Here is a 9,855-nt window from a genome sequence, read left to right on the forward strand (position 1 = left end):
CAGCAGGAACAGCAACTCAGATGTGAGGTGATCAGAAAAAACAAGGCTGGGGAGAGAGAACTCTCCTGTGCATTCTGTCTTATATTTCAGCATTGAAAGCTATAGGAAATGGCAATACATAGTCTAGCAGAAAAGCTGACCAGTTGTGTTACTTATTTTGTCCTCTGTATCACAAGGAAAAATTAGTCTATTTATTTCAACAATTTATATATTTTGAGTTATGAAAGGTTATATATAAAGATGACAGAAACATCTTTGAACAAGAGTTATGACCACGATTTGATGGTTAACTTATTTCCTAAATGAATGAGAAAGGAAACAGGCTGCTGCAAGCTTCTGCTCTCACTTCCTTATGAGAGAAGACATAGAGGTTGTGCCAGAAAGAACGGGGCTGTTGTGCACGCTCATCTCAGGCAGTCATGGGCAACTGGGTGGAGAATGAAGGACTGTCCATCTTCGTTGTTGTAAGTACAATTTCTGTTGTGATTCGTGTCTAGTAAAAACTTCTGCAGAAAGTTGTACTAAGCCAGAGCATGAGGCATCTGATTATGCTGAAATTCGGGCAGCATAAAAGGTGCAGTGAAATGCTTCAAGAGAATAATGTTTAAGGAGCTCTGTCTGGTATCTCGATTGCTGTAAGTTCGTTATCAACTGAGAAAGGATTGTTTGTTAACTTCCATTTGTTTTGTCAGATATATTTACTCATTTGGATGCAACTGTAACTTAAGGGAAACAAACAACATTGCATCTCACTTAACCATACGTGCTTCAACAGAGAAAGCGACTACAACCACCACCCTTCCTTCCACTTCTATAAACAAAAGTGGGTGTAAATGAAAGCACCGTGTCTCTATGGTACAAAATTGGTATTAGAGTCCAGTACTCAGAGCAGAGATTTATTAATTCTTCTTTAAGACAGCTAGTATTTGAATTGAGTCTGTATATAGCTTGCACAGAGTGGCTGTGAAAGTAGGTTATATTAATTCTGAGCAAGATTTAAAAGCACTGAAAATCCCAGTCGCGTTTAAAAGTGATAAAGCATAAAGCAAGGCAGTCCTCCCGGGAGAAAACTTAGAGAGGAGTTACTACCTCAGTGTTTTCTTTTTTTCATTTCACAGTGTGTTACAAGAGATATAGTTACACAATTATTATATATATAAATATAAAAACACATATCAAACACCAAAAAGTGATCCCAGTTAAGGTATTCTTGCCAGATGGGGTTAGTAGATGTAAATACTGAAAGAAAAAGAAGACATAGAACTTAAGTATTGTGGTGACTGCAATGTAAACATCTGTGTGCAAAAAGGTATTTCTGCTGCTATGAATCATCAATACTTGTATTGTAGATGTGAAGCTACAGTTTAGGAACATAATCCTGTCACTTCAGTGCTTTGAAAAGCAGTTAACTCTGCTTGCAGCCACCTTCAGTGACTTGAGGAAGTTGAAAATGCCAAGAGGTGAATTCTGGCTTGTTTGGTTTTGTGGGTTTTGTTTGTTTTTTTTTTTTCCCAACAGAACAGAAATATTAAAAGAATTTTGTAAGAGACCCTTCTTTTACTCAAATAAGAAATTTGGTTTTAAAGCCATAAGAAGGTCAGTTAACAGGGAAGGAAACTAAAGAAGTCACTGAGAAAGAAATCAGCTAAAAGGACCCTTCACTGGAAGCATTATGAAAGTGTTCTGCACCGTCCTCTACAGCTTCACTGCACAGTGACTAGGCACAGGGTTGAGCAGTGCTTGAGAGAAACAGTCCAGCTACAATTTCTGTTGATGTACCTCCACAAAACAGAAATACGGCAGCCTTAACCCCGGCCTATGCTGCCTCCGCTGAGCCTAGCTAAAGAGCAAGCTCTTGCTTTAGATATGAATCCTAAGAGATTAGGTTGGGGGGTTTATGATGACTTGGGGATTTCCCACATACTGTCTTACCCTGATGGAAATCCCTTAATTTCCCTTTTTTATTTATGACACAAGGGTAAGACATTTTCAAGATCTAAACCAATCCCAAGGTTTTTACAGTGTCAGCTGGGCCAAAGAACTAGCAAAAAGTATGGGTCAGGAGGGGTGAGGTACTGTAATGTCACAGTTTCTGGCACCCTTAGCTTATAACCAGAGACTGGGTTTTCTCTCAGTTCTCAGATTTTCTCTGCTGTGGTTTCATGCACCACCTAGTAAATCTGCTTAGACTGAGCATGCACTGATACAGACGGGTCACGCTGTGGGATGTGAAATCAGTCAGCCAGGTCCAGGAGGGCAAATGCCCAGATTCACTAGGATCTCTTCGGCCAGATTGGCTTGAGGCTGCCTTAGTTAACTTTGAAAAGAGCTAATAACGTCTCTGTCACTAAAAAACCCTGCACCATCGGATGTGCGAGTGTGAGAGAATGCTGTAGTACAGCTATGAAGCAGCACAGTTTTGGGTAGTCTAAATACTGCCAAAGCGCCTGTGTTGAGTATTTCCCACTGGCTGATTTCAGACCTCCTACTCAACTACAGACCCTATGTGTGATTGAGGCCGTTCACATGTAGATCTCAAGCTTTTTTGTCCTTTGTAAAGGCTCCTAAGTCTTCCTCTTACGTGGGTTACTGTGTCTGAGGAACGCCCTTGGGAAGAGGCCCCAACCTTTAATGATGTTTGGAGATTTGACTAGACTCACAGGCTTAGCTTAACACCTGCTATATAACAGTCCTTATTATAATCGTGTCTAAACCCCCTGAGCTATGCAAAAGTATCAGCTACCCATTGCCGTATTTTTGTTTATTGCCACTCCTGCACTTCTGTGCGCACATAGGACAGCCTGCTTCGACCAGAAAGATTTCAGACCCCTGCTGACATTTCATAGCCTGCAATGTGCCCCTCTCTACAAACAGGAGCACAATGAACTCACTGACCATTATCTGAACAATATAAATTTAGAGGTATGATCTCTAACATCTCTGTTTGTTTCTCTTTCAGCTCGTGTGGCTGGGGTTAAACGTCTTCCTCTTTTGGTGGTACTACCTTGTATACGATGTCCCACCAAAATTCTTCTACACCAGAGTACTCCTTGGCGTAAGTACAAAACAGGTCTTATTTTGGCGTAGACAGACCACATGGCATTTTCCCCTAGTTTTATTTTACTGAAGCAGGATGAAGTGGCTGGATCACCGCGTTCATGCAGGAGTAGAAAGTCACTTGCAAACAGGTAACTGAATGCAGGCAGATGTCCAGTTGTCATGGTTTAATCCCAGCCAGCAATTAAACAGCACACCGGCGCTCGCTCACTCCTTCCTCCATCCCAGTGGGATGAGGAGGAGAATAAAAAAAAAGTAAAACTCATGGGTTGAAGTAAGTACAGTTTAATAACTAAATGAAAATATGATTTAATAATAACGATAATAATAACTAATAATAAAAGTAATGAAAAAGAATATAACAAAAAGAGGGAGAAATAAAAACCAAGAAAAGAGAAGTGATACACACTGCAATTGCTCACCACTTACTGATGGGTGCCCAAGCAGCGATTCCAGTTTACGCACTGAGCCTGACGTCCCACGCTGTGGAACATCCCTTTGGCTAGGCTGGGTCAGCCGTGCTGGCCACGCTCCCTCCCGGCTTCTTCTGCACCTGCTCCCCGGCAGAGCATGGCAACCTGAAACATCTCTAAGTTAGGATAAGGGCTGCTTTGCAGCGACTAAAACCTCAGTGTGTCATCAACGTTATTATCATGCTAAATCCAAAGGTGTTCTACCAGCTACTAGGAAGAAAATTAACTCTATCCCAGCCAAAACCAGGACACCAGTGCTTCTGAATGGAAAGCTGGTATGCTAAACAAAGAGATCCCATTCTAAAGAAGTTTTCAGGTAACTATTACGCTCCTGGTAATTAAAGTGAACATGAATTGTGTCTGCTTTATTAAGCAAAAGACTAATAAAATATTGTCATTAGCTATCGTGCCATCATTTCACCTTGCTGTTGTTTTTCATAGCATGAACAGTTTACAAAGCTGTTAGCTCTGGAAAGCAATCATCACTCACATGTTCATCAAGCAAGTGAATAGTAGCCAAGTAGTGAGGTGATCCTGGACCCTGGGCTATTCGATATAATACAACTAGTTAATGCAGCATTGTGTGTTCTCCTACAAACTTGTTCCCAACACTACCACGGGTCATGACCAATTGACAGAGAAAATTCATGTGTTCACCTATTTTAAAAGCCTGATCACAGGCATAAAAATCAGTCTAAGCTTCAAATTACAGAACACAGCACTTTGTAAAAGGTTTTCAAAGCCATGGTGTAATTCAACAAAGCATGAGATCCCATTCTGCGCACAACTTCAGACCTATGGATCGAATTCTGTCCTTTGCAATCACAGTGAAGTTGCCTTTGAAGTCACAGAGACCTGTGCTTGGATAACTAGAGCTCAGTAACTGTGAGTAACTGTGATTTGAAACCTGAAAGGGTCCCAAACAATGCAAGGAGAGCAAGCATTATCTTTTCCTTCCCTTCATTGTGTTTGGATTAATATGGTCATTATTGCCTCCTTCCAAACGCTCTTTGTCCAAAAACCTGAAATCATCCAGGATGTGATGAGCAACATTAAGGGAACATATTCCTAAAAGATGAGGCAACAAATTTCCCTAGACTTCCTTTAGTAACAACAGAGAACATAAAACCACTTCCCTCATAAGCCGACCTTCTATCTACCAAAACCCCCAGCCAGCTGAAGCCAAGCGAAGCAGTGAGGCTTGCTTTACAGCCTTGGGACAGAAAACTCTGCTAACGACTTCCACTTGCATCTGCGCTTGGCCATAGATTGTCAGATATGACAGGGAATTTTTTGAACAACCGTATTATTTCATAGCTTGAAATAGAATGAGTCCCTCTGGAGGAATGCATTGTGCCTGCATATGGGTCTCTGACTTGGCCAAAGAATGCCTACTCAGATATGTTAACATTGTTAATTAACTCTAGATCTCACAGTCATGAAAAGTCGTGATGTAATACAGAAACGAAATCTGTGCCTATCCATGTCCTGGCTAATGTCTCAGGTAATGCATTTAACACTCGCATCTCTCCAATTACAGCGTGCTTTGGCCCTGGCAAGGGCCCCTGCAGCTTGTTTGAATTTCAATTGTATGCTGATTCTGCTGCCAGTATGTCGAAACTTGCTCTCCTTCCTCAGAGGATCAAGTGCGGTAAGATGAAGAAATAATTTCATCATTTATGAAAGATAGTAATATAAGCAGCCTTGCAAATATACCAAGCAAGTTCCCCAAACACACTGTACTTTGGGGATGTCCTCTTTTAAGAATTAGATAAGCTTGGACTTTTGTTATGGGCAAGACTGAGGTCTATATGCCAGTGGTGTATCTAGAGCTCTGTGGAGAAGTTTACCCTTGAGTTAGCCTCCTTCGAGTCTTCCCTTCTCCTTCTCTTCGGGTAATTCAAGCAACACGGATGTTAAGTTTTTTCTCATTATCACAGACTTCGTTTCAATGGGACACGGTAAAACAATCTGTTATTCCCATATTCTAAAGTACTGGGGGAAATATTTTTGTCTATACTTAGGAATTCTAGAATTTTACTAGCAATGCCACCAGCTGTTGTACCCAGGGCCTCTGAGTCCGTGTAAGTATGCATCTACATCACGAATGGTCTTCACGTGCTTGCTTCCTTCAAACCCCCAGTGCTGCTCTACCCGCGTCAGACGACAGCTGGACAGGAACCTCACCTTCCACAAAATGGTGGCATGGATGATCGCCCTTCACACTGGTTGGTAGCCAAATGTTTCTTTGCTTATTGCTTTCCCGTGCATTTTACACAGAATCCAGGGGGGATTCAAGTTCTTAAGGATATGGACAAAAAGCTGATTTAATTTACCGAAAGGAGTCAGCATGTGCCAAGACTTCAATCAGTTTCCAAATATTATTTTGCAACTGATAAATAAACAAAAGATAAATAAGGAAGAACACTTTTATCTTCAACCGTCAGCACCATTTATGACTCTGGTTAATAAAAGGTGTTTAGCAATGCCCTGAGAACCAGATACTCTGGCTTTAATTCTTATTTACACTTACTTCTTAGCTGACATGTCTGAAACAAATAGTAGATATAGTATGAGATATGATAAATAGTAGATATAAGTTATGGTAGAAAAATAGTAGTAAGAATGGTAAAAATATGAGTAGAAAATAGTAGAAATTATGAAATAAAAGAGTTTTAAAAACTTGGACAGACCATGGAAATGTTTTCATATTTTAGCTCCTAGTTCCTAAACTAAGGGTTTTCTATCTTTTTTTTTTCATCAATTTAAGTACCTTATAGATCCTATATCCTAAACCAGTCTTCGTATCAGTAGATTACTGGAGCTGAGCAGGTTCCCTTGCTGAGCTGTGGCTGAAATCTCACCAGCGCTTCATAGAAACGGAGCCGAGCAATGCAGTCAGGCCCTGCCTAGCTAAGGCCACAGAGGAGGGCTGCAGCGGAGAGGGGTTGTTTGGGGGTGTTAGATCAGTGCCCATCAGGATGTGTTTTGCAGGCGAGTACAAAAGGAGGAAGAATTTGAAAAGTGTTGAGAGGCTTCAGCCTTGTGCTAACGTGCAGTGGAAGCAGCGTGAACCACCTCAGCTGTACTAGGTTTACGTCCAGCTCCGCAAGAACATTATTAGTGATTATTAGCAACAGAGCAGAACAAAGCAGCACTAGAAAATGTGACATCAAACAGATCCAGATTCACTTCTTGTTTCATCTCCAGAAATGCCAGGTGATCCTGACGGATGATTTAGCCCACCCCATGCTCTGGTTTCCCATGTATTAGAGTACTGTTACTCGAGCTGTTGAAAGCCTTCAGTCATGCTGGAAACTTCCTTTTGCTTCTTTCCTTCCCCCACCCACAAATATCTAAACTACAGATGGCAAAGCTTTAACAGTAAAACATGACACTGATCTGAAATTGTGATGAACAGGGCGAGAGCGGCAGAGATCTTAACCTGCAGTTGATAAATGTGACAAAGTTCGAAATGTTACCCCCAAACCACTGAATGCTTGCCTTATGCTCAATCCCGACTGTTTCTCTCCTGTCACTCCTAGCAATTCACACCATCGCACACTTATTCAACGTAGAGTGGAGTGTGCAAGCCCGTGTTGAAGAGAAAGGAAATCTGGCAGCTGTGCTTTCTAGCCTTGGTGATAACCCAAATGAAAGCTACGTCAACTTTTTTAGAAAAAAAATTGGGGTAAGTGACATCAGGCTGTGACCAGTCCTTACTACGTTTGTTTAGATGACCGTGTAAGCCTGTCTGAGCAGAGTGCCTATCGCTGGGGTGCACCATCTTGCACAAAACCTTGTATAATTCATTCTTCTATATCTGTGAGTCAGACCATTGCTAAATTTTGATAGTAAAGTTTTTCACCTGGGGATTTTAAAGTATGTAAAATCAAATACCCTGTAAAGCAGTCTTCTGCCTAAGGTAGACACGGCACACAGCAAGGTACGCAGAAATCAAGGCAAAAGTTTGAAATTGGGCTGCTTAAGCTCTGGCTAAAAGAAAAAAAACCCGCCAAATATAAGGAACTTTCCCATTCGTCAGAAACACCGAGTGTCTGGTTTCTGTATGAGTTACAAGATCCACAGTTGCACAATGCTGCCGAAAAGGGGAGATTTCTTTTAGCTCCCGCAGCACGGATGTAGGACTCCAGCTCTTAACAGAGCTGGGCAAATTGTTCTCTTTCCCCAGGCCCGTACTGCTGAGCGGTGCCAGAGTAAGAAACGATTTTTGGTGTATGAATCAGTGGAAAACCGTTTCTCTCTACTTCCACTTATTTTGGTGAAGGTAAATCTGCAGCGTGATTAAAATGGGGTGGGATTTTGGCGTTGTTGGTACAGAAATTCATAGAGGATGGCTAAAAGACTTAGAACAAGGTAGAGGATTTGACGAGCGAGGCAGACTGCTGTTTCCTCTGGCTCTGCTGTGATACAACCCTCCCTTAGACCAACGTATGTGATTATTTCACAGAATCCTGTGGGGGGTCTCTATGTGGCTTTCACCTACTTGGCTGGTCTCACTGGAGTGATCATCACGCTGGCCCTCATACTAATCATCACGTCATCCACCAAAACCATCCGAAGGTCCTATTTTGAAGTATTTTGGTACACCCACCATCTCTTTGTCATCTTCTTTATTGGCCTTGTCATCCATGGTGCTGGGTAAGTATTCACGCTTATCACACAACGTGTGGTAACTACCGTATCTTAGTGCAAAGCCCTCTGCACACAGAAGTTTCGGGACTTTGGTCACTAAGCAGCAGTTATTTTTGGTGGTGACGATGGGCCAATAAAGGCTCTGAGAGCCAAGAGGCTCTCACTGATACATGCACCATGTTATTCTCATGCATGAGGCCTTATGAGACTCTGGCATACTCAAGCTCGACAATACTCAACTTCTGATATTTTAATTGGAAAGCTCTTTTCCAAGGTTCCTGTTTCTAATTGTCAGCTTCCTCCCCTAAAAGGAGTTGCATCACACATGTGAATATAAGGAGACTTCGGTATACAAATGAGATGGGATTTTACTGGGTAAATGAAAACTATGATAACATAGATTTATCTTTCAGACTTGGATGAACTTTTAATATCAGCATCATTTCAGAATAGAATTTTATCTGCTGCAGCTCAAATACAAGCAACTGTACGGATTTGTAACTTTCAAAAGCCAAATGCTTTTTCCACTTTGGGCTCACTCCATACCTTCTGAAATAGCTGAAAAACCTAATGAAATCATTTTAGCACTAAACGAACAATGTTAACACTTATAAAACCGAACTTTAGGTCCATTTTACAAAACCACAGAACTGGTGCATAAAGAAAAAAAAAAGGCAAAGTACCCAAGCCACATTTCATAGTCATATTTATATTGTATTGTCCATTTATATTTGTATTGTCCATTTTAAAGGAAATTCTAGGTGCAGTAGAAAGAGTGCTTTAAAAATGCCCAGCAAACATAACTAGTCAAAAATACTTCCTCTCAGTCCAGTAGTGCCAGAAAAAAAAGACAGAATTGAGTTTACAACAGGAAGAACAAAAACAGAAGGCAGATGAGAATTGCCACCAACAATTTTTGTCCATTTCGACTTCCAAAACAAGAAGGAAAAGGTTTGATCAAAACCTGTTGAACAAAAAGCACAAGTGGTTCGTGTTTCCTACAGTAAATATTGTGTAGTTACTGTCCAAATGTCCAAACTCCCCAGCCGTTCCTACACAACGCTATCAGAGAGCGAGGGTGTCTCTTTCTAGAGGTCAGGGAGGAGCATATATTTCATGTAAGTTGTCTTTTTATTTACTTGGATGCTCAGTATAGTTCCACCATTTTAATCGCACTTTACTAAAAAGACAAGAGTTTGGGCAGTGACGTGGTTATACGTGATTGTCAGAGAAGTTCAGCTGTCCTTTGGAAGGAGATAAACGCAGGAATGTTATTATCTGTAGAGGGAAGGATGTTTTCTGGCTGTGAGTTCGGTGGCCTCACTTATTTGGCCTTAAAGGTAAGAATTTGAGAAATTTGAGTTTAGAGAAAAAACTAATACACTGAAAAAACCTGGATGGGATTGTTACACTCAGGGAAGGTGTCTTACATGTGCAGAGATGGATGTTATGAAATCAGTGTGATCTGAGAGTCTCAAAGCAGCATGTCAGAGAGCAAACTGAACCAAAGATCATGATTGGAATGAAAGGGGCCGGTTCTTGTCCATTACAAGCCGTTACGGTTCTTCTGTAGGACTGATGGTTTCTGCGCGTGAGCTATGTGTCACAGACAATTATCCCAAACCTCCCATCGTAGTAGATGTAAAGAGGTGAGAGTACAGACATTCAG

The 9,855-nt window shown here is 41.3% G+C and overlaps 1 protein-coding gene across 1 annotated transcript; it reads left to right on the forward strand.

Moving 5' to 3' along the window:
* Positions 1-395: 395 nt before the first annotated feature.
* Positions 396-8,196, forward strand: LOC104496196 (cytochrome b-245 heavy chain-like). The gene is made up of 6 exons (XM_010139280.1): positions 396-464; positions 2,960-3,055; positions 5,071-5,181; positions 5,674-5,758; positions 7,076-7,221; positions 8,002-8,196. The coding sequence occupies exons 1-6, from the start codon at positions 420-422 to the stop codon at positions 8,194-8,196; spliced, it is 678 nt and encodes a 225-aa protein (XP_010137582.1). The 5' UTR covers positions 396-419.
* The last annotated feature ends 1,659 nt before the right edge of the window (positions 8,197-9,855 follow it).

The sequence above is a fragment of the Buceros rhinoceros genome, unplaced genomic scaffold (assembly GCF_000710305.1).
Source record: "Buceros rhinoceros silvestris isolate BGI_N320 unplaced genomic scaffold, ASM71030v1 scaffold7767, whole genome shotgun sequence".
Lineage (NCBI taxonomy): Eukaryota > Metazoa > Chordata > Aves > Bucerotiformes > Bucerotidae > Buceros > Buceros rhinoceros.

What these genes read in the sequence shown, in the direction of transcription:
- LOC104496196 (XM_010139280.1), top strand. Translation starts at nt 420, where the DNA reads ATGGGCAACTGGGTGGAGAATGAAGGACTGTCCATCTTCGTTGTT. An exon ending in GACTGTCCATCTTCGTTGTT is followed by an intron (nt 465 to 2,959) that starts GTAAGTACAATT and finishes TTTCTCTTTCAG; the next exon opens with CTCGTGTGGCTGGGGTTAAA. An exon ending in ACACCAGAGTACTCCTTGGC is followed by an intron (nt 3,056 to 5,070) that starts GTAAGTACAAAA and finishes CTCCAATTACAG; the next exon opens with CGTGCTTTGGCCCTGGCAAG.